This window comes from Martes martes (genome assembly GCF_963455335.1).
Source record: "Martes martes genome assembly, chromosome: 13".
NCBI classification, from domain to species: Eukaryota; Metazoa; Chordata; class Mammalia; order Carnivora; family Mustelidae; genus Martes; species Martes martes.
This window is the reverse complement of record NC_137901.1, coordinates 27,293,064-27,317,737: the sequence shown is the minus strand read 5'-3', so window position 1 is coordinate 27,317,737 and position 24,674 is coordinate 27,293,064. Positions and strand designations below refer to the sequence as shown.

At 47.8% G+C, this 24,674-nt stretch overlaps 1 protein-coding gene across 3 annotated transcripts in view; it reads left to right on the top strand.

Annotated features, from left to right (window-relative positions):
* The window catches only part of ARK2N (arkadia (RNF111) N-terminal like PKA signaling regulator 2N), an 87,887-nt gene extending 82,867 nt beyond the window's left edge, over window positions 1–5,020 (top strand). For 2 of the 3 annotated variants that reach the window (XM_080821877.1, XM_080821876.1), the window contains exon 4: window positions 1,003–5,020. In XM_080821877.1, the coding sequence (XP_080678003.1) occupies window positions 1,003–1,192 (190 nt within the window). In that variant the 3' untranslated portion in view covers window positions 1,193–5,020. The remainder of the gene's footprint in view (window positions 1–1,002) is intronic. The other variant, XM_080821878.1, reaches the window with a different exon arrangement.
* Window positions 5,021–24,674: the final 19,654 nt, after the last annotated feature.

The window sequence follows — 24,674 nt, the reverse complement described above, 5'->3', positions numbered from 1 at the left end:
GGGTCAAAGCTGGAATTCTCCAGTGATCCAGCACCACTCATTGTGCGTAGCCTGTTAGAGCAGCTACTCAAGACCCACTATAATAGTTTATGTGACTAGAATCCTGCCAGCTGCCACTTTCACATATATTACATAGGGTCTGGTCAGTAATTTAGGTGTGAGGACAAAAGTAGCAACGAAAGCTTGAGCGGCCTACCTTCCTCTCATCCAAATCCAGAATCACTCAGTGATTCATTGGGGAGCCTCACAGTTCTATCATTTGATTGGAATGTGGAATTCATTATGTCATTTTTTCAGAAGCAGTTTCCTTCCGGTGACCTCTTGGTGAGATTTATCACCAAGGCAGTTCTGTCCCTCTGATAAAATACTTTTAGAGGACCTTAACTGAGCACTTCAGCCTTGTTACTTTCCCTCAACTAAAACACATAGGCAGTTCAGGTGCATGAGTCAGGTGTTCTGTTGTGACCGTCAGGATAAGGGAAATTGATCCTTTATGCATGACCTAGTACTTACACACTTCCAGAAATCCAATCTGTAAAGGGGTATTACTGCTACTGTCTTGGAAGGTATTGTTCCCAGTATGGCACAGAACTTATTTGGGAGAATAGCTTGTACCTGTATTTCTTACTGTTTTCATTTGGTTAGATTAAGGTTGTTTAGGTATCTTAATTTTGCTCTGGATTTATATTCTGCCCTGTCCTGAAGACCCCAGAAGTTTAATTGTGTTGAGAGAAACATTATGTTGTCTGTCCATTTCAGTAACAAATCTAGACATAACTCAGGAGTTTCTGAGATAAGACTCTTGTCTGTTTTTAGGCTAAATTGAGAGAGGAGGGAGACACAGAGGGACGAAGAAGGGAGGAATATTGGCTGTGAGTTTCATGAACTCATGCAGTAGGCTTATGTTTGTGAAAGTATCAATCGGTGCTGCTGGAGCCATATTGCCTTCTATTTTTCCTGTGGTGGGATTAACCATGCTTATGCTTTTCATCTCAATTGCAGGTGTGTTCATCCTCGAGGAGGTGTGATTCAGAGTGTCTCCTCATGGAAGCATGGTTCTGGCACGCAGTATGTCAGCACCCGACAAACACAGTCATGGACTGCTGTGACTCCCCAGCAGACTTGGGCTTCACCTGCAGAAGTTGTTGATCTTACCTTGGATGAGGATAGCAGACGTAAATACCTACTGTAATACAATGTCACTGTGTTTCCTCTGCACTGTTCCCTTCTACTTCCTCCTCCTCCTCTTTGTGACATGGAAGTTCATTGTCATAGCTTCAGCCTCAGAAGCTGTTTGTGGCATTTGTATAATCGAAACTCATGGAAAATTGCCCCCCCCTTTTTTTTAAATTAAAAGAAGTCACTTAGGAAAATAACTTAGCACAGAGAAAAGAATTTCTTCTTTCCCTCAGTAGGAATATGAGAATGATGAATTTATTAGACAGCTTCATTTTACTTGGTGACTTTTGATCTTAGGAAACTCTTCCTCCTAGAATAATATTTTAATTACTAAGTGAAATGGATTTCAGTTTTTGAATCTTGTATTTATTTTTCCGTGTAATAAAATTAATATCTAGACTTGACCACTGTCAGCCCACCCATTGGCACTCCTACCTTAGGGCATTTGCACACATTTAGTCAGGTCCTTCTTGGCACCTAGTAGGGCATGTGCATTTGAAAACCTGTCCTTAAAAATAGAAGACAGAAGTATTACTTTTCTTTTAGCTTAAGTCTTCTGCCTTCTTTCCTGACTTTGCTCCTGGCTGACTTCCCACAACACAAATAATTGATATGGCCCTTTGTGTTTATAAATACTGCTAAGGTGACTTAATTGGTCTCCTTGTTGCAATAATTCATAACTCTTTGGAAAATGTCTGCTTTTGGGGCAAAGGCATTTCAGATAGATACCCACCATGAGGTTTTCTGGGCATGTAAGGAGAGTATTGAGAGATCAGTAGGAAAATCTCTCTCCATCAACTTTTTTTTCCTGGTTTGTTCAAATAATGGGAGAACACAGAAACCTACTACTTCGGTAGAATATGAAAAGTTGTGTTCACCTCTAAGACTGTGGGCACTTACAAGTCTGAGAAGACTGTGCCTTCTTTCACAGCTGGTCTCTCCAGAGAGGAGGTACAACAATTGTTTAACACTTGAGCTGAAATAGACCTGATGCTGTATTTGGGTATTTTTCTCCTCTACCATCTAAAAGTGGAAAAATCAAAATGTACCGTAAGAAACCAGATGCAAAGCACATAAATGACACTGTAGGTTTTACAGTCTCTAACTAAGCAAAGGGTAGTAGGAGCTTCAGGGAATTTAGGAAATGCCGGTGTTGGAGTTCTGTGGCATTAGTTACTACCTTTTTTCCTATAACATGTTGTAGTTACTAGTGAATTCTTTTACAAGCAATACCTAGTTAGAACACTATGTACTGTGCACAGGGAGGAGTGAAGTACTATTGGCTTAGAAGACCTCATCTTTTGTTTTTCCGTGGTTTTTGTTTGCTTTTTTTTTGTTTGTTTGTTTCCATATTTGCCATATAACATTGCTGTAGCCCTTTGCTTCCCTCCACAAATGCCTTGGTGGCCCTTCCTTATAAGAGCATGAGAACTACCATTTCAGATGTCATTCAGTGGGCACACATGTCCCAGTGTCTGTCCTGCATAAGGCACTATGCAGGGTAGGTACGGTGGGGCCACCAAGACAAATGGGGACACCCCTGTGTGCGCATGTGTCAGAGTCTGCCTGGCTCCACCTGCCTGGCCTCCTCCTCTTCCTCCTCCTCTTCTTCCTCTTCTTTTAAAGACTAATTTAGTCCTTTATCCTTCTTCTGCTGCTTTAGTTCGTCCATGTACCTTTTCCATAGGAGTGGATGGAAATGTGTGTTCTTTGATCTTCTCTGATAACATCTCATTTGATCTGGCCTCTGTTCTTCATCAACTTTTTATTTTCCCGTCAATCTACTTTTAATAGATCAGGCTTTTAAAAGATCATGAACCTCCAGTTTTAGCACCTCATATATCAAGTCTCTCACGTGGCCACAATTCTAGACAAAAACCAAAGATCCAGAGGCCAGAGCGAAATAGGACCTTCTGCAGAGTCACTACTGGTGTATCCTTGGACCTTCATATTTTACTTTAGGATTAATTTATTGAATTTTGCTGTTACACGTTGTTTTTGACTTGAATTAAAATGCTAGACAAAGCAGAAATGTACAATTTCTGGTCTGTGTTTTCCAGGAAAATCATTGGGAAAAGAATAGAGTGGATTATATGACTTGAAGTTTTTGCAGCTTATTTTTTCCCCAGCATCAGGGCAGAGCCCCATTTTAAAGAATGTTTTCGTATTACCTATTCTTATGTTAATAGTGTGTTTTGTCCAGTTCCACACAGCAGGTGATTTCCCATGACATACTTTCTTTAGCTCCTAATAGTCATCCGCTAAAGAGAATTCTTCTGGTGTGCTGTGTGCACTGTGGATTGGGGGCAGAGAGCAGAGTCATAACCAGGCTCTTCTGTGGCCTTTTGCTTTTATACCAGGTTGCACTTTTCCCGTACCTGCCCCCGTTCCAGCATCCTGACTACCTGACTTGATGCACCAGAACAGGGATTTAGAAATCAATATGCAAAAGGGGGAGGGGAAGGGATGGTAGAGACAGTCAGCTGTTTTCCCCTACAGGGTTGGGATTTTTCCACCTACTAACTATAGAGAGACTCTGTTTCAACTCTTCTTTCATTGCCAGACCAGAAGAGTTGGGGTGTGGTTTCTGGCAAGGTATTTTACTGATAAAATTCTGTGGGAAACAACTCCTGTGACATTTGGAATTTCTTTTAAAGGGATTGTTGTTAACCGAAGTGTTGCATTTGGTAGCATAAATACTTCTTTATGCTTCACAGAACATTGTTCATAATCTCTCTGCTAAAGTGGTGCACTTGGGTCACAGATTTGATTGTGGCACGAATTCAGTTAAGTCCCTCCCTGCCCTCCAGTTTGAAACCACAGAGCAGGAACTGGCTATCGGGTCAACGTGGCTGCCCTAGAACACGTACATACTGCTCACTAGCAGCTGTTCTTTCATTCTGATGGAAGGGGCCAGACTGAATGGACTCCGGTAGTCGTTACAATTGAGCATTGCATAAACCCTGCTTTTATTATTCTCAATTGTGAATATGAACCGTCTGATTTGCTAAGTTAGTCAGTTGTTCACTGTTACTTTTAGCAGATTAGCACCATAGGTAACTTAAAAATGAATTTGTTGCCTGCTTTTTATACTGTGTCACAAGGTTTTTGAAAGAGCTGGGACACAATTTTGTCTTTTAGTTTAAACTTTTTTTTTTTTAATGCAAGGAGCCTCTAATTTCTGTTTTCCAGTATGTGTATGATGTGACTTCCATGTATATATAAAAATGATTGCGCCCTAACCAAACTTCCTCAGATTGTGCACTGTTTGTTTAAAATAATCACGTATTTTAGTCCAATGCTGTTGTATTTTTCATTTTATTTAAAACACTACATACTTCTTATTCTTTTAACAAATTTTAAAGGGTAGTGATCTTAAAAGAAAAATCACTGGATAACTAGGAAATATTTTTGTTGTTGTTTTGTTTTGTTTTTTTTAAAGAGTACAAAGGTCCTATGAAGCCTTTTGCTCCTCTTACCATGAAAATGAAATGTTAGCCATTGTATGGCTAGGAACCAATGCACTTGGTGGTTAACAGGTCTGCTGTTGCTGTAGTGTGAGCGTGGACTTGATGCAGTGACGACAAATCATTGCTTAGAATTAATGTTTTAAAATGTGCAACTCTAGTTTTTAAAACAAAATTTGGTTCTTCTTTACATTCATTATTTAGTTTTTGTTTCCATTTAGTATTTAATGGTCTTTGGAGAAAAAAAATAATAAAACAGAGTGTTATATATATATTTTTTGGTGCAAGATAAGATTTTCTGTTTTTTGAAACAAGTCTGTAGCATAAAGGTTAAACTATTTTAAGACAAAATAAAATAGAGTGTATTTAAACAATGATAATTTCTGAGGATTTTTTTTTTCTATCTGCTTCAGTTAATTAGATGGTGCCTGGAGCAGCTTCTGAGTTAGCTTTTGGATGTGAAAGTGGATTGTATTTTGTTAACAGATCTTACTGGTATGCCGACTTTTTCCAAGCAACAGCTGTATCCTCCTCCCAAGATGTTTTGCATGTGGCCGTTGGTGTGTTAGATCGGGGTAAAAGTAGCTCTGCACTGGCTTTCCTGTAGCTCTGCCTCCTTTCCCAGCTAGGACCAGTGAGGTTTCAGAGAAAGCCCAGAGCTTCCTAGTGCTAGGTGCCTTTGCTCCTGGGCAGAAAACTCAGCGGACAGTTACTTCGCAGGAACCAGCACCAGATGCCCAACTGCATGCACTTTGCACGTGGTTGAACATCGAATCAAATATACAGGATTTCAAAGCAGTCTGAAGAACTTCTCCTTTAATTTGGTTCTATTTTCAGGGGTTTTATTTGGCTATAAAAATTATAGGAACTACCATATTAACATCTCATGACTTTTTTCACTTACCTTCATGTAAAAGGGAACAAGGAACTGGGGAGAATGAGGCTATCTTTGCTAAAATACCACTCCTGGATCTCTTCATGTTCCTCAGGAATTCTTGGTTCTACTTGCACTGTAAAGGGGTGTGTTAACAATGAGGAAGTACACCGTTAACAGTTGGGAAATGTTTTCAGCATTCTGGAACAGTTCTATTGTACTACCTTGTATCTGAAACCTTGACATATTAGTGCCTGTGAGAGACTCTTTTTGGGACTCCAGGCCTTGATTTTGATCCCTTTTGCCCTTGGCTGCTGCTTTTGTAGAATGAGTAAGTAAAATAATTTGTGGCTAGTTCTTAATCTCATTCTACCTTCCTCCTCCTGTGCTTGTATGCTTGGCTGGCTTTTGGCCTCGCCTTTCCTTATTGGTGTGTTTTTCATGGTAGATGACAGCTATTTATAACTTTACTCCTGAGAAAAATTATAGATAAATCTTGACCAAATATATAAATAGCTCTTTGGCTCCAGTTTTGCAGCTGAAGTACAGTGAATCTCTTTTAGGTTTGGTTGTGTGTGTGTGTGTGTGTGTGTGTGTGTGTGTGTGTGTGTGTTTAAAGATTTTATTTATTTAACACAGAGAGAGTGTGCACAAGTGTGGGGAGTGACAGAGGGAGAAGTGGGCTCTCGGCAGGGAGCCCGATGCGAGACTGGATCGAGGACCTTGGGATAATGACCTGAGCAGAAGGCAGACGCTTCACCGACTGAGCCAACCTAGGTGCCCCTAGGTTTGGTTGTTTTAACTCTATTACTCATCTAGGAAGGAGTGGTCTTCCTAGGTCATTGGTAGGTATGATTTTCTTTACTTCCTTGACTCCATGTTTGAGAGCACCGAGTCACAGAGGCTGAGAAGTTCCTGGGCTACAGTAGAGCTTTGGCTGGGAGAATCTGCTTGGAGCAGAAGAAAGCAGTAGAAAATACCGGAAGGAACAGTGAGCTTGGACAAAGATGCAGAGGATGATTGTGCAGATCCCAGAGCTGCAGAAAGAGCACTCATTTGCTCCAGAGGCTGTGTTCGGCTCAGGGCTGCCATGGTGCATCTCTGCACAGGTGCAGGCCTTGTAGACGGAGGTGGCTTTAGGCAGGGATCCATTTGTGTGATGAGGAGTCACTGTTTCTCTGTTTTGGCCTAGCCTTGAGATCCCATTTGGTGGGATGGGTGGGTGAAGGGTCAGCGTGAGTGCTGGCAGTGAAGTCAGACCTCAGAAGGGAGGTGTGGCAGCAGCAACCCATGGCACATGGGTCTGGCCTGCTGGTTGGGAATACTCTTTGCTTGTAAATTATATCCATCTAGCTTCTTATTCTTTGGTGAAAAATCTATATGATACCAGCTTTTTCCTTTGTGCTTTGGTAAATGATACCTGAGAGGAGTCATTTCTGTTTCCTTTCCATGATGACTCCATCCTAAGAGTGGAAGGGTGAAGTACTGTTAGCTTTTGAGCCCTCACACCTGTGATGGGGTCTGAAGCAGGCAAGTCTGACGTTAGGATGGACCTTGGGACCTGGAGCACCAGGGGTCTTTAGACCAGAGGGGAGGGTATGGTGGCTAGTATATTCAAAGCTGGAACCAGAGACTAGGAAACCCTAGAAAGACCATCTGGCCACTTAAGGGAGTAAATTTCTATACTTGTAAAATGAAGAATTTCTTAGATCTCTTTCTTGATACTGAAAGGTAGGGCTGTGTTCTTTTAGCAGGTAGTTTGTTGTTCTGGAAAGCCGTCAGGCTTTTTCAGGCAAGAATTCAGGAGAGCGACTCACTCCAGGAGAGCTGTTCAAAGGGCTACAGTTCTGTCCTCTTACTTAGGCTTTTGGAAGGCATTGGATGATTAACACTCACAGAACCTTGAATTTCGACAATCTCTTTATTTTCAAAGTTTTGAAAGAATGTTTATTTCAAAATTTCCACATGGGAGTAAGAAGTGGTACAGATTGTTATCCTAGTTTTGCAGATTGGAAGACTGAGAACAGAAGAATAACAACTTTTCCAGATTTGCATGGCTAGACTTTCAAGAACAGATTTTTTTCTGTGGTCCAAATTAGGACTTCTTAGCTTTAAGAAAAATAAAACCTCTTTTCTCCACCTGGTTTTCCTTCATTCTTTTTGCTGCTGATTCTGCTTTGCTCTGGTCTGAGAAGAATTGGAAGTCTTCCTGAGAAAGTAATGTTTGATTGATTCCCTTTTCTCTTAGGTAAGTGGTCAAAGATTTAAACCTCAGAACCAGGCACTTGAGTATGCGTCCCAGTGCAGGCTCTGGAGTGACCATGGAAACTTTTTCCATAGATAGATTCCCTGTCTCATAGTTTGTGGAACAGGAAACTACAGATGGCCAGTAAACATAGGAAAGATGCTTGGTGGGGCTCACTAGTAATTATGGAAACGCATACTTAACTTTACAGGATGCCATTTCACACACGCAGGATCGGGAATACATTTAAATCCAACCAGGACGCAGAACAGTGGCAACTTGCTTGTCTTTTTGTGTGAGGATAATTTGCTACAACTACTTTGAAAACAGTGAAATTGTCTAGTAAAGCTGAATATGTGTATGCCTCATATATGGGCTGAATGTGTCTCCCCACCCACCCCGCCCGACCCTACCCCCAGTTTATATGTTGAAGCCTTACTCCCCAGTCTGATGATATTTGGAGGTGGGGCCCTTGGGCAGTAATTATGTTTAGATAACATGGGAGTCCCCATGATAGGATTAGTGTTCTTTAAATATTTTATTTTGTATTTATTTGAGAGAGAGAGAGAGAGAGAGAGGGCAAGCACATGAGAAGGGGAGGATCAGAGGGAGAAGCAGACTCCCTGCTGAGCAGAGAGCCCAATGTGGGACTTGATTCCAGGACTCCAGGATTGTGACCTGAGCTGAAGGCAGCCACTTAACCAGGTGAGCCACCCAGGCGCCCAGATTCGTGTTCTTCTAAGAAGAGGAGGAGACCTGAGCTTCGCCTGTGAGGACACAGTAAGAAGGAGGCTGGCTGTATGCCAGGAAGAGGACTCTTTCCGAATCCAGCCATGCTGGCACCCTGGTTTTGGATGTCCAGCCTCCAGAACTGTGAGAAAACAATCTCTGTTGTTTAAGAGCCACCCACTCTTTAGTATTTTGCTCTGGTGTCCTGAGCTGACTAATGCGTCTCATGACCCACAAATTCCACACCTTGGGATAATACCCTTGAGCAGGTTTTAAACTTTGGGGGTAGCCTATATAGGGAAGTCATGAACTCAGTTCAAGTGTCTGTAAACCATCTTTTCTTTATCTATTTAAGGGAATAGAACAACGCAGCAGAAAACAGTACTGTTACATGAAACTTTTGTTATATGCTGATACACACTGCACGCAAATAACGTGTGTGTGTGCAGAGGGTCAAGATACAAAGCGCGTTTTTTTTTTACCATGGGTTGCTGTCAACAAGATATGGAAAGCCGTGGTTCTAGAGAAGCAGTTTATGTGCTCAGAAATATTTGGTGTCATTTTCTCCAGTTTTTGTCTGTTTCAACAGGGATGTTCATAGGATGGATAGTGTATTTATAGTGTGTTTAGCCACTGTGGAAATTAATGAACTAGATCTGTGTTCATATACTTACAGTGGTTTTATCAACATAGATCAATCTCAGTATAGAAAAAGAAAGCTTTAGATTATGTGTTATGTGATACCATTGATATGAAGCTTAAAAGAACAAAACACCACATATTGATAAAGGTTACATACACATGTGTAGTAAGACTATAAAGAAGTTCGTGAGAATAATAAACACCAAGATCAGGGTAATGGTTGCCTCCAGAGGGTAGAGCGGGAGGGGACACAGGGACTTCCAACTTTATGGGTGAAACATCTTAAGTTGGATAGTGGGAACACAGATGTATGTTGTTCTTTGTACGTTTTTATATATCTTAGATATTTCATAATATTTTAAAAATTTTTAAAGATTTTTTATTTACTTATTTGACAGATCACAAGTAGGCGGAGAGGCAGGCAGAGAGAGAGGGGGAAGCAGGCTCCCTGTTGAGCAGAGAGCCCGATGTGGGGCTCGATCCCAGGACCCTGAGATCATGACCTGAGCCGAAGGCAGAGGCTTAACCCACTGAGCCACCCAGGTGCACCTAAAATTAAAATTTTTTTCTGTTTCAAGTAGGAAAGAACAAAAAGCTCCTTATGACTTCCCAGATGATATTAGTAGGCATGGATAAGATCTGAAGCTGATTCTTTTTAGATGTCCTCAACACTTTTTCCCCTACAGCAGTTGTTGTGCGTGTCAGCAAAACCACAAACCACAACAAAAAATAAAACTGGCAAGTTTGACTTCATCAGAATAAATTTTGTGCTTCATAGGACACCATCAAGAAAGTGAAAAGATAGTTCACTGAGTGAGAGAGAATATTTGCAACCTTTGATGAGGGGCTTGTATCTAGAATAAATAAGGAGCTCTTACAAGTCGATAATAAAAGGGCAAACCAATTAATGGACAAGGGATCTGAATGGATGTATGTAAGGGAGATACACAGTTGGTCAGTAACACATGAAAAGATGTTAAACATCATTGGTCATCAGGGAAATGCACCTCCAAGCCACAGTGAACTAGCGCTTCTCCACTACTAGGATAGCTAGAAGCCAAAAGACAACGTGTCAGTCAGGAAGCAGAGAAGCCGGGAGCCTTGTAAGTTGATGGTAGGAATAGGAGGTGGTGTAGCCACTTTGGAAAACGGTTTGGCTGTTACCATACAACTCAGCCACTCCTATCCTAAGTATAATCCTGAAAGAAATGGAAACCTAGGTTCACACAAAAACTTGGACCAAACTGTTGATGGCAGTCTTAGTCATAGTAGCTGGAAGGTGGCGACAATGTGAGTGGCCACCAGCCAGTGAGGAGGTGAGCAGCGTGTGATCTAGCTGCAGTTGGGTATCCAGCTGGAGGTAGGAATGAGGTGCAAATACATGGTACAGCATGGGTGAACCTGGAAGGCATACTAATTGAAAGAAGCCAGTTGCAAAAGCCCCACATACTCTTTCATCTATGGGAAATGTCCAGAACAGACAAATTACAGAAACAAAGTAGGTTAGTGGTTGTCAGGGCTGGAGGGGAAGTGGAAATAGGGAGTGATTGCTAATGGGTAAGAAGTCTCTCTTCGGGTAGGTGAAGAAAATACTCTGAAACTCCAAAGATGGCACACCACTCTGAATATATTAAAAACCACTGAATTGTTACACTTTAAAAGGGTGAATTTTATGGTATGTGTATTTCAATGTATCTGTTAATTGAAAAAAATACCTAATCGTTTGGAATCGAGAGGACCACGCTTTTTCATGCCATGTCTTGGCATGAATGGGTGCCACACATTCTGCAGAACCTGGGTTTAGGTCAGTTACAACCCAGCGATGAAAAGGGACTCGGGAGCCCAATGTGACAGGAAGTGAAGGCAAGCAGGCCAACACTCTTAGTACAGACCGTCCTGCCCCCAAGATGAGCTTGAGGAGGGGATCCATTCTCTGAAGAGTTGCAAAGTGCAGAGGTTTCTGTGCAGATCAGATCTGCCACTGGGGGTGAAGTTTATTGTGACAGAAACCAACTCTTCCTCTCTGTGAGTACGTGCCCCCAGCCCCTGGCCCATAAAGTTTGCAGCCACCTTCGGGCACCATGTCTATTGGCCGACAGCCTGCCAGAGGGACCCTCGCCACATCCTTTGGGCAGCGAGGTGCAGTGGGCGGGCTCGGGGCGGTTTCTCACTCTGTGTCCCTGCCGCTGCTCTGTGAGATTCTGCCGAAGCGGTCCCCATCCCGCGTGGTTGTGATGGGCTCCAAGCCACTGTCACTGTTCTGGCTGGGAGTCTGGTGTTCCCTAGAGGGGTTGAGGTGGAAAACATCTTGGGACCTTGGCTTTTAGGCTGTGCTGGGTAGTACCTGTTCTCTTTCATCCATTTATAGGCTCCCACACCCCAAAGTGGATGACTGAAATTCTCCCAATCAGCTTTTCTTCGGGCCCTTGACAGAGTACCTTAGTTTGTGACATTGCAGATGTGAACCTCACCCTCTAATGAAATCGTCCAAATCTTGTCAGCATAGGCATGAGCCAGTCAGCACCAGAAGTAGGACTGCCACAGGCTGCTGGCAGGTGTGGAACTCGCCCCGTCACAGGTAACCTGCAGATCCTGACAAAGTGCCCCGGGCGATGGGGAAGACAGGGCTCAAGGCAGGGGCAGCTGGCCAACTGCAGTTGAAGGATGTTGTCATTTTAACAACCGATAGGACCCATCTAAGATGATCCGTCTTGAATTCATGAGACCTCTCAGTGCCACACATAAAGTGGGGATAATAGTACTTGCCTTACGGGCTTGTCCTGAGGGGTGAGTGAGTGAAGGCCAAGCCATGCCAGCCCTGCTTCAGTCATTTGGCTAGCTCAACCAGGAAGTGTGTAGATCAAATAAAACTAGGCGGTGGCCTGCTAATAATTTCCTAGCAGCAGCACTAAATCCTTACAATATTCTTGAAACAAGTCAAGTACTTTCGAGAAGGCAAGCAACAGTTTGTGTCTGTGTAACAGGCATGGGGTGGGGGAAAAAAAGTCCCAAGGTCTGGATTTGAGTCCTGCCTTCACTGCTCACAGGCTGTGTGACGACCTACTGTCAGCCATCTCTCTGGATCCCAGCCTCTTCATCGATGAAAGGAGGATACTCGCAGCCTACCACGGATGGGTGGAGGGGGGGGGGCGGCAATCAAAAAAGATTGTAAAATAGCAGAGGATGATTCGAAGCCCTTTAGAAGTTACAGACTCAAATGGTAACAAAGCAGGGCTGGTGGTGGAAGCAATCGGTGGGCCAGGCCGGTGGGGGTGTGGCCGAGCGCAGAGAGAAGTGTGCCTTGTCTAAGGGGGAGGCTGCATCGCTTGTCATGAGAGAGTGCAGGCTTGATGTTGCCAGGTCTGTGGATTTTTTTTCAAGAGAAAGGGAATCAGGATTTTAAAAATGCAAATTTCTGATTTGTGTATGTTCTTCTTGTGTGGCCATAGTCAGACCTGCTGAAGATACAACCTGAGTAGATCTGTTGGTACAGGAAGAAATAGAAGTAAGGCAGACTCGTGCCACCCCCGCCTCTCCCACCACCCTCTACCCCCACCCCCGTCCTTCTGGGTGGGATAAAAAGCAGGGAGCCCAGGTACGTCTGGTGCTCCGATCCTTATTCTGTTCAGGTTGCTGAGCCTTTGAAGCTGCAGGCGAGCCCCTGCTATATAAGGGACAGTGTGCCCGAGGGGGCTGTGGTCACTTGCTTTCTTGGTCTGGTGCATTGCCGGAGTACCTGTCTGGTTGGCTAGGCAGTCAGCCAAAGGGAATAGAGGCCAATTCCATGTCATCAACCCTGTAACCTAGATCAGTCCTAGTTGACCTCACTCAGCCAGGAAGTGTGTAGGCCAAGGAGAACTTGCCTGCAGCTCTGACTTAGCCTGTAAGCTCCTGGTTTGCTGCTTGCGTACCACGCCAATTTCACTGGTTCGGCAAACACTTAGTAAATGCTCGCTTTACGCTGGGCACTGCGCCAGTCCCCAGAGACACGAGGTGACTGGAAGCCAGTCCTCATTCTCGAGTAGCTTTGCTCTGTCTGGTGTAACAAATCATTGTCACAAAGCCTGACAGGCGCTGAGACAGAGCTCTGTGCGGTGGAAACAGAAGGAAGGCTGCCTAGGCCAGCGCTGGGGCGGAATGAACAAATAGGGAAAGAGCGACTGCAGAAGATGGCGGCTGAGCCAAGTTCGCGGGAGGGCTAGGGACTGGGGTCTGAGGAAGTAGAGAGTGGAAGGTGTGGTGGGTGTCATGCCAGGTCCAAAGCTCAGGTGAAGCATGAAGGTGAGAAAGAGCAAGTTTGGCTCAGTAGAGTAGCTGCCATTTGGGAGAAATGGGGTGAGTGGTGGGGAGGAAGCCAGAGATCTAGTTTGGAGCCTTGCGGGGAAGGACCTTGAATGCCTTGTTAACACCCCACAGACACGCTGGGGGCCGGCCTCCCCTAGTGGAACATGTGCTTCATCCTCAGCCGCCTACAGTGAAAGGCAGTGCGATCTAGGTGTATCCCTGAAGCGATGGGAGCGTTAAGGTGTTGTGAGGAGGGGTGAAATGAGAGCAGCTCTCCCTTGTGGTAAAATGGGTGAATGAACTAGAAGAGCCTTGAGATTGGAAATGGGGGGTTGAATCAGGAAGCTTCTGTGGGAATTGAGCAGATAAATGAAGAAGGCTGCACCATGGTGGTGGGAAGGAGAAGGGAGGAGAGTTCTGACTGAAGAAATCAACATAAGAGGTAGAATCTTCAGGACTTGGTGACAGAGGGTTCAGGGTGGTGCAGAGCATGTGAGTGAGGAAGAAAGAGGAAGGGAGGGACTCCCAGGTTATTGTACCCACTGAGGAGGAAATGCAGGAAGGGGTCAAGTGTGGAGTATGTAGCAGAGGCTTTGGGGTCACCCTCTTCTTAGATGAGGACAAGTTACTGCCCCTTTGTACCCTCTGCTGTTACAAAGGAGACAGAGCACTTGGTGGACCTCTTTGGCTTTGGGACAGGTTAGTAGCATATTTGGAAATATTAATCCAGTCCATTCATCAAGTGACTTGGAGCAAGGAAGGGCTTTGCAGCAAGCTTGGCTACCAGGCAAGCTGCTTTCTGTGGACCCAGCAAGTGCTGGAGGTGTCCGTGGTGGGCAAGGAGGGAGCACGGAGTCTGGCAAGCCCCAGGAGGAGAGGGGTATCATGGACTCTCCAGGTTCAGGAGGAGGACTGTGCTTTCTATTCCCCATTTGAAAAGCAGCTCCCAGCATGTTCTTGGGCCCTGACCACAGGACATCAGTTGGCCGAGACCTTGGAGTTCCCATCATGAGCAGGGTTTGTACCATTCTTGTTATAAATTCAGTCCACTCTAAGATGGAAGTGGCAACATCTAGAATCGGGTGTCAGAAGGGCCAGGGGGCCCAAGTAAGCCACACAAACAGACTCGCCACATAGCTTCTTCCCCACACCTCCGAGGCGCCCCCGCCCCTGCCCCCCGCCCCTGCCCCCCCGCCCTAGCACTGATGACTCTCTGTTCGTGCCAAGCATTTTCTTGTGATGAGCTGATGGAGGAAGAAAGGTCCTAGGCCTGGTTCAGCGTGCTGGTGTTAGCCCAAAGTGGATAGCAGTTTTCACTAAAGCCCCAGGCAGGGTAACCCTGAAAGACAGTGGTGAGTGGAGCCTACACCTGTCATTCAGTGCGGTTTAGAGGGAGAAGTGTGTGTTTTATAAGGACATGCATCTTGTGCGGTGGCCAGTAGTTGGGTTGGTGGGTCATGTACCTGAAAAGAAAATGCTGAGAAGAGGGAGCAGGGAGGTCTGGGGTAGGGGCGTGTGTATTGTTCTGTGGGCATGGACACAGAGCGTGTGGGTCTTTGTGGTCATGCTCATGCTGGGCAGAGCGCACCCACCACAGAGGACGCCCTCTCGACAATCAGCTGGACAGCGTGGTGCCCCGTGGGTGTCGGCCTTCTCTTCAGCCTTGCCCAGGCTTGTGTGATGAGCTCATGCACAGGGTGGCCATGGTGACGGATGAAGGCTAGGCAGGGGCCCAACGGCCCCGGCTCCCTCTCAAAGGCTATCTGGACACTGTCACTGCTGCCTGATCTGTGGGCACAGAGGCCCTGAGCCCTTGACCGGCCAGCTGCTTGCCGGAAGTTGATTACCTTGCGCCCCTGCCCCCTGCAACACTCCCCCGGAAAGAGTGCTAATCCTCCTTCTGGGGATTGGTGCTTACTCTGGTGTTGATCTGAGCGTTTACAGACAGCCTGATTTATTTACATGTGATGACTCATGGCCTCAGATCCAGAGGCCCATTTCATGACAAAGGAAGTGCAACCATGGGCGCAGGACGGCGGGATAGACTGGTCGGGTACATCCCAAATCACAGGACCGACTAGAGTGATGGGGCGGTTTGTGGAAACTCAACTAAGGTCCCAGCTCAAGGATGACACTGAGGTCAGGCATAGTCACCAGAATACAGCCAGTCAATGGGCCTGTGTCCCCACTTGTGGGAATACACAGGTCCAGGAGTCCTGGGTGGAGGGCAGGTTGGTCCCTCTCTCCGCCACTCTCTGTGTTCCACTCGTACCGGATGAGAGGGTGCCTGGGGGGCAGGGCTTCCAGACCTGGTGATGTCAGAGAAGAGCCCCTTGCAACAGCCATGGCCAGATGAGACCACTCCCGCTGAGGACTCACAGCACTCAGGGTTGTGGGTCTGAGTCACCCTGTCAGGCGGCAATCTCGACTAGCTGACAGAAACATCTAGAACAAGTGGTGGAGAAGGAAAGTAACCATCAGCAGTTTCAGCGTTGACTTGTGCACCAGTGAGTGGCTTGGGGCGCATCCCACTGACTCTCCCATACACACTATTTTCACTAGATTATGGCTGCCCACCACCGTGATCCCATCGGGGATGGAATGGATTTCATGGGAGACACAGGTGGGCTGGAGTGGTGCAAGGCAAGGACTGGGGTAGATCATTTTGGGTGCCCTGCATCTTGGTCACCCTCTGATTTCAGCTGCAGCCATGGTGGACGTTGCTGGTGGCTTGTGCTCCTGTTGACAGCACCCCCCATTGAAGCACAGAATGTGTCATTCTCAAGTCTGTTCTGTCACCTTCCTCAAAACCACAGAGGTCTGTTCGGCTTGCATGGCTCAATGCAGCCCAGAAGTTCAGGGAGTTAATTCCCTGGGACAGCTCTCAACAACAAAGTATGGGAGCCACAGGCTAGATGTCCGTACCCCCACCCCCTGCCCCTTTCACGTGCCCTGGCCAGGGGCTGAAAGCCCAGATTCCAGGGAAAGTGAGCCCTCACTGCTCTGACTTTGGTGTTGGACCTTACATTGGCTTTTCCTCCTTTGCTCGTTCCTGTTTCCTGAGACCACCTCCCGATTAAACCGCCTGCACCCAGTCCTCATCTCAGGCTTGGCTTCTGGGAGAATCCAAACCAAGACAAGAAGACGGAGTCTGAGGTCACTCTGCATCTGACAAGCTGAAGAGGCATCTCGGAAACAGAAGGCAGGAAGCCTGAGGACATTTTTGGTGGTCACAACTCTCGCCTTGCAGGGTATCAGCTCTTACGGGGACCGTGTAGAGAGAAGTGAAAGGCAGAGCAAGGCTAGAGGTGAACGAACGAGAGGCCCCAGTGGGAAAAGGATCACAACCCACCCAACCCCCTCCTGTCTCCAGAGGGCGGGCTTAGAGGTCAGGAGGCAGGGCTGCCGGCAAGTGTTCCCCTGCCCGTCAGCCTTGTGAGCTTTCGCCTCTGTGTTCCCATCTGTACGGTGAGGACAATGAAGGAAGGAACAGAGATGTAGTGAAATAGGGTCTATGCATACCTGCCTCAGAGTAGCCGCTTAATCCGTCCTAGATGCCACATTCCCCCTGCTTCTGCAACCAGGAAAAAAATGCGAGTCTTAACAATTCTCGTCTGGGTGCTCGGAATGATTAGCGAAACATTCGGTGACCCTCCACCACTTCCTTCTGGGGTGCTGGTCAATCCGTCAACCCAGCCGTCCCTTGCCACGAGGTCTGTGTTTATTTTGGAGTAAAATGAATTCGTATTTCATCAAAAAATTATTTTGTATTTTGACCGGTCATGAGGAATTTGCTACTGCCTCCCCCCACCCCACACACCCAGGCAGGGCCAGACCGCGGGGTCTCACCAAGGGGCAGTTTTCCGGCTCCTGGTGCAATTCTGGAAGTTCCCAGCAGGGGGCAGCGTAGCTCTTCTCTGTCTCCAGCTCAGTGGAGAACTTCCCGGAGATCTGGTGGAGGCTCTTTAAGGGAGGGCTTGGCAGACTGTTTTGACCTCGACCCACAGCTGGACATACATTTTTACATCAGTACTGGTTTGCACATGTTTATCTTGCTAAGCGATACTTAAAATCCTTACTGCATGGGTGCACTCTGATATATTTCTAGGTTGTTCAGTTCTGTCCGAGATTTGGTCATTTAAAAAAATGCTGCTCACACCCACCAATAGATGGAGACCTGTACTCCGAAACCCACTAGGAATCTAAGCCGGGGGGCGGGGGGGGGGGAGACTGGGGGGGCTGGGGGGAAGGGATGGGGGGGATAGATTTGGGGTCATCTAGGATAGGATCTCGAAGTACAGTGTTTAAAGGTGTGGGCCTGGGAGCCAGACTGCCTCATAGAATCCCAGCTCTGCCCTTTCCTCCCTCTGTGGCTAAGCCTCCCTCGCCATGCTAAGCCTGCCTGGTGTCTCATGGACTCACTTGTCCAACATGTGTTGGCCCAGGTTACCGAAGATAACCGAGCAGAAAGCTCTGGGCCTGGCAGAGGTGGCAGAGAAGCACACAGACGATTACAACAGATGTGACAAGGGCGTGGGTGGTGATTAGCGCTGTGCCCTCTGGGAGCACATGGGTACCCGGAGGACTCTTTAGCTCAGCAGCTCTCCAATTATGGTCCCCAGGCCAGCAGCAGCAGCAGCAGAAGCTGAAAACTTGTTAGAGAGGCAGTCTCAGCTGGGGTGCCTGTGTGGCTCAGCCATTAAGCATCTGCCTTTGGCTCGGGTCATGATCCCAAGGTCTCTGGGATCGAACCCTGCATCAGGCTCCCTGCTCAGCGGAAAGCCTGCTTCTCCCTCTCCCACTCCCTCTGCTTCTGCTTGTGCTCCCTCTCTTGCTGTGTCTCTCTGTCAAATAAATAAATAAAATCTTTAATTAAAAAAAAAAAGGCAGTCTCGGGGCCTTAGCTCAGGCATATAAAATCAGAAATCCAGAGTCAATGCTGGTGCACCCCCAACTGGGGAAGGATTGCCAGCGGGCACCAGACTTCTATGCATTTCAGAGTCATCTGGGGCACCCCTTGCCAATTAACCACAATGTCTGGGAGAGGGAGCCAGGAAGCATAAGTTTTTAAAAAGATCCCCAGGTGGGGCACCTGGGTGGCTCAGTGGGTTAAGCCTCTGCCTTCGGCTCAGGTCATGATCCCAGTGTCCTGGGATTGAGCCCTGCATCGGGCTCTCTGCTCAGCAGGGAGCCTGCTTCCCCTCTCCCTCTCTGCCTGCCTCTCTGCCTACTTGTGATCTCTCTCTCTCTCTCTCTGTCAAATAAATAAATAAATAAATCTTAAAAAAAAAAAAAAAAAGATCCCCAGGTGTTTCCAATGTGCAGCAAAGTAGGGGAACCACTGCCCCAACCAGAACCTGGGCACACGGGGGTGGGAGTGGGCATCTGAGAGAGCTTCCTAGAGGTGGTGTCATGTAGGCAGAAACCTTCAGTGCAGTGGTGGCCTGTGAGTACACATGAGTTGGAAGGGAACGTGGAGGGTGAGGGGGTTGCTAGTGCCACAGAAGTTTCTAAAGGGACTGTGACCCAGTGCTGAGGAAGCTGGGCTCTGGACACCGGGCAGCTGGCCGTGAGTCCTGCTGTGCCCTGACTAGCTAGTGGGTCTGCAGACAAAAGTCATTTAACCTCTCCGCTCCTTATGCACGTGGCCTTCCTGTGAGGGTCAAGTGCATGTAAGAAATGTGCCTTGTTACTGTTGGGATAGGGCTATAATTTTAAGTTGCGTGATTGAGCGAAACGCCCAGACAGGAGCCAGATTATCTCAGGAGATGACACTGGAGAGAAGGGACAAAGCCATGGAAGACTTTACCACCACAGTCTGGACCCACAGGCTCTGGGGGAGCCTCGGGGAGAGGTGTGTGGAGAATGTACTGGAGATCAGCGTAACACGGGAGTGTGGGCAGGGCGGGGGTGCCGTGCCCCGGGGCAGGTCGGAGTGATGGCGGCCAGCCTGGCAGAGAGGGCTGCTAAAAGGCCTACGGAGATGGTGAAATAGGACCGGGAGATGAGACCATGTCCTGTTTGGGGCCAGACAAAGCAGCCTCTCGACCATCCCCTCCCCTGCCCCTTCCACACACACTGTTCCCGGGCACTGCTGAGCACTTTGCATTCTGGAGCTGGTCCTTAGGGGGGGACAGTGAAGGCCTGTCCAGGCAGGTGCACTTCTTGTCCCTCGAACGTGTCACGCATGTTCCCAACTCCAGACCTTAACCATGCTTCCACCTCTCTCCTGGCTCTCAGAATCCTGCTTTCATTCCATGCCCGCCCTCCTCCACATGCCCACTCCCTGGCTCTAACCTCCTTGAAGCCTCCCGACCACATGGACTCTCCTGGGGGGGTCACCGGCGTGCCACTCACTCCTGTCGCCAGTGTTGTATCGGTGGCACCTGCAGTAGAAGCCCTCGGGAGCCAAAGAGGGTCTCAGGATGTCTGGCGGGTGTTTTGCTGAGCAAATGTGGGGGGTAAGCGCCCCTGATTGGTTTGGGAGGAAAACCCAGAATACAGCGATCAGCCAGGAGGGCCTTGTCGAGAATGAGATGATCAGAAGTGGCAGTGGGGGCCTTGGCTCCGAGGGGCTCAGTGGGAAGGAACAGAGGATGGAAACTTCTCTGTGTCCACCTCCCTGGCTTCTCCAGGGAGTTATAGGCACATCCCTCTTGTTTCTGTGACGTGGTCCCTCTTTCATCCTGCAGCGAGGGGTGGCTGCAGCTGGGCCCTCTCTGCACCCTGGCTGGGTGCCTCTAAGGCTGCTTCTCCCAGCACCTGGAGGTGGGGCTGAGGGGTGCGGCCAGCACTCCTCGAGGGGTAGGACCAGGGGCAGCTCAAGCAAGACCACTTAGCCTCTGAGGAGGCCAACTGTGTGCCTGCAGCCCTGTTAGGTGCTCCCAAGAGGCACCAGAACTATTAAGGTGAAAGCCCCAGAAACAATAGGAGAGAGGACCACTGAATTGTGTAACACAGACGCTAACGCCTGGGGGAGGGAAGTGAGAGTTCGGACCCTGACAAACCTGGGTTTGTTCACCAGCCAAGGGACGGTGAGCAACGCAGGAACCCGAACCTCTCCAAAGCTCAGATTCCTCCCCTGCTAAATGGGGGTCACAGTAGCACTTGTTATTCAAGTGGATAAAACTTCAATTATATTGATTCAAATATACGATACAGTGATGAACTAAGTGATACATGTGCTAACGGATGTAAAGTCCTTCAGCGAAGCATCTGGCACAGAGCGAGCTCTGCTAGGTGGAAGCTGGTACTGTTGCTGCTGTTTCACTTGGTTGTGAATGGCTGTGGTTCAGGAAAGGGGGAATCCACTGAATGGAGGCAAATGGCCTGAGACAGGACTCATGGGATGGGTTCCAGAAGAGTGGAAGGACTAGCCAGCCAGAGGGAGCAAAATGTCCTGATTTTCTAAAAGAAAGGAATATGATGGCTGGGATGGAAGTTTCATGTCACTCACAGTTCTGTAGAATTATCAAACAGATGGGTTTGGAGCGCTTTACAGAGAACCATGCTTTTCTGGGATTAATTCATTAAATCATGTCAAACCAAACTTACAGTGACTTTCATTACCAAAGGATTTTTTTTTTTTTCATTCACTCAGCATATTTATTGTCATCATGTTAGGAAAAGCAGAGCTTATCTTGGCAGGGCACTCAATGAAGTTTCCCATGCTCTCCCTGTGAACACGGGAGAGAAATGTAAGCAGGGTGGTGGATGGTTAGGTGAGGTCTGCAATAACATGAACGGTTTCCCCCCAGGAGCTGGGGGAACGGATCGACATCCATTCAGGGTCTCCTATGGCAGGTCCCCGGGCTAGAGTCCCGTCACTGAGGCATTGGAGGAACACATGATGGGGAGGATGGCACGATAGGGCACATAGTTGGCACTTAAGGATTCAGCTAAGAGCAAAATGTAATTCATAGCGGAATAGCAAAGAAGTCTATTATTTTTTTCTATTAATGGGAGTCATATAAGCTCATGGTAGAAAATTTGGAAAACAGATAAGACCATAAAGAAGTGCCTAAGAGACATCTGTAATTGTCCCCGATTGGCACAGTTTGATAGCCTGAGCTACGAGAAGGGTGAGAATGGAGTTCGGGTGATGTTTAAGACGGTGAGGAATTCAGGACTGTCCAAACCAGGAAAGGGCTGGTGCAGTCTATGCGGAGTGGACAGGCTATTGGGAGACTGGTGGTTCCCCTGCACGGTTCCAGAGCGCAGGTAGCGCTCAGAGGCTGGCGAGGGCGGGGGTGGGGGGTGAGGGGGGTGGAGGGGAGAGGGAGGCGGTGGTAGCAGGGAGGAGAGGGGTGGTGCCCGCTGTCTGCGCAATGACAAACAAGGCGGCTTCCAGCAAGTAGCTCCGCCTACCGACAGGAGAGGCGCTCAGGGAGGGCGAGGCGCGCATTCGCTGGGAGGGTTCTAGCAGAAGCTGGTACTTAGCCTCCCTCTGCTCCGAATGTTACCGGAGACTCCCTGTCCTGCTGTGGTTCCTTTCCACTCCAAGACTCGTGTCCTCTAGAGCTGAAAACGGGGAGGCAGAAAGAAACGCGTTTCAGTTATTGCCAAGGGAAACGAGCATGGTACAAAACGGAAGGCTCTCACTTTTGTTGGAAGTATACAGTTAAACGTAAATTCATTGAAAAGTAATAACAAGAAAATTTTAATGCTTCTTCTGTGGGAGATGCTTTTCACCTTTCGGGCCCTTTTGATTTTTCCAAGTTTTCTACATCTGACTTATTCTAAAATCCAATAAATGTCATATTAAAGCAAAGTAAATGTGTCTCCAGCGTGTGCGAGGATACTTTCATGACCAAAACAATAGAGTAGGGAGTGAGGAGGAGGGAGTGTAGTCCAGGCCGATGTGTAGGGGTGGGGCTTGATTGTGGAGGACCCTGACATCCAGGCAGAATTGTTTCCGTTGATTTGGCCATTGCAATGGCAATGGTAATGACCTTATTTGCTGACCCAAACTCAGGGTGGATAATCTGATAGATAACAGCATATTTGGGGGATGAGAGGACACAACACAATGATTAAATTTGCAGAACTCCTAGAAAATCAGTGTTACAATAGGGAGGCTGGCAGGATTCTCCAGGGATCGACACTCATTTGATTATTCATTCATTCAGTTGCATGGGGTTTCTTAGGCTCCAGCTGTATGCCAGACAGGCGTGCACCCTGATAGGAACAGGTCTCTGGGGAGCTGAGCGCAGGACAGAAGATGAAGGCAAAACCCACAGTTAGTGGGTCCCTACATACCCAGGCGAGAGGTTCTGAGTCTCAGGAGTTGGAGTGGTAAGAATGGAACTTCCAGTGATATTTCAGGATAGTATTTGATTGCTTCGTAGTTGCCCTGGGGGGTCCTTCTTCAGCAGCCCCCCCCACCCCTGGGGGGCAGAGTGTACAGGAGGCACTCAGCAAACATTTGGCAAGTAATGGGAATGTTACTATGGTGGGAGGAGGGCTGGAACTGAACTCCAGACGATCAGCAGGGATTCATTTATTTACGAAGTGAACCCTTCGTTGCAATAAGTATATCCTGAGTGTTTACTACGTGCCCGCCGCCATATCGCTCCAGGCTGAAGCTGCCAAGATGAGACATAGTTTCACCCTAGAGGAATTCACAATAGGACAGTCCGACTGGGGAGAAAGACACAGCTATAGACAGTGAAAGTGCTTATAGGAGACTGTTATAAGATGAACCTAGATAAAGGTGTAATTAATACCTTTAGGCACAATTAGGAACTAATTAGGCACAAGCGCCCCCAGAGAGGAGATGGCCCAGGGTGGGAGTGGAGTAGAAAGAAAGCCCAGCATATGGAAAAATAGTAAGGTACAAAGTACAAATCCGGGAATGGCAGGTCCTTCTCAGTCGGCTTTGTGGTGTCTTTACTTCTGTCTCTTCCTCCAGGATGACTCCTGGATGCAGGCCCGTACCTCTGTCAGGCTGTAGGCGAACCCCTCTTTCCCTTCTCTGAAAACTACTCCACCCCCATCTAACACAGTCACAGCAAGACGTGTCACGAGGACACACACATCTGTCCATCAGGCCAGAGTTGACTGGTCCATGGACGGGACTGTGACCAAAGTGGACCACTCAGGGTCCTCCCTGGGAATTTGGAGTGGGGACACTAGCTCCTAGGGCCAGTCTCATTGTTCTCTTGCGGTCAATGTAAATTTGGGCGTCAGGGGGTCCTGGGGGAGGCCCTAGCAATGTGTGCACATGGCCATATGTTTTTATAGAATTTTCAAAAGTAAGATAATTTGCAATGTAGTTGGTTAAGTCCACTGTCTCCTTTCCTTTTCTTCCCTCTGTCAACTCCTCTCATGATGGATGGTGTTGGAGTAACTCTGGGTAGCCAGGGATCTAGCTAAGGGGAAGTGGGGTTGAAGGTTCATTTAGTTAGGGTGAGGTAGGAGCCCTTTGTGTGGTTTGCAGCCACGTACAGCCATAGTCAGTGTAGCAGTGGCTTCGGCAACATTCCTGAGGCTTGTTGTGATCCTCGGGACGCCTAGATGCAATGCGAGCCCGTCATCTGAGGCCAGGCTAGGGAACGAGTGCGTAGTGCCGGAGGAAAAGGTTTGAAATGAGGGGTTCTTCTGGTTATCGGATCCATGAAATCAGAAACTTTGGGGTTTTGTTTGTTTGTTTTTCAAAGAGTTTATTTATTTATTTGACAGAGACAGAGAGCGCAAGCAGGGGGTGCAGCAGGCAGACGGAGAGGGAGAAGCAGAGTCCCCGCTGAGCAGGACGCAGGCACCCCGGGATCATGACCTGAGCCGAAGGCATTCACTAAACCAACTGAGCCACCCAGGTGCCCCAGAAACTGTGGTTTTATCGATCCTATAACTGACAAAGTTCTCTCCTTGCCCAAACTCTACTCAGTCTCAGCTGGGCCCTGACTGTTGGGCTTGCATGTTCGCATTTGCATGGTCCAGTTTTAGCAAGAACACTGCCAAGTGAATTGAGCCTGAGCGCCCCCGCCTCCAGATCTGGTCTCCGTCGTCCTCCACCAGCACTAAGGGGATAAGCTGAACACCCAGGCCTGCCCTCGGCAAGAGCCCTGCGAGGTCAGCCTAGCCAGGCTCTGTTCTCACCTTTGATGGGTCCTCTGAATGACCCTCGACCGGCTGACCCACCCCTTGCTCCTTGGCTCAAAATTCCCACGTTTCTTCCTTGTGGTCCAGGTGGACCCTGATCTGTCTCCGCTACAAAACCCCTCTCTAGGGAGCCTGGGTGGCCTAGTTGGTTAAG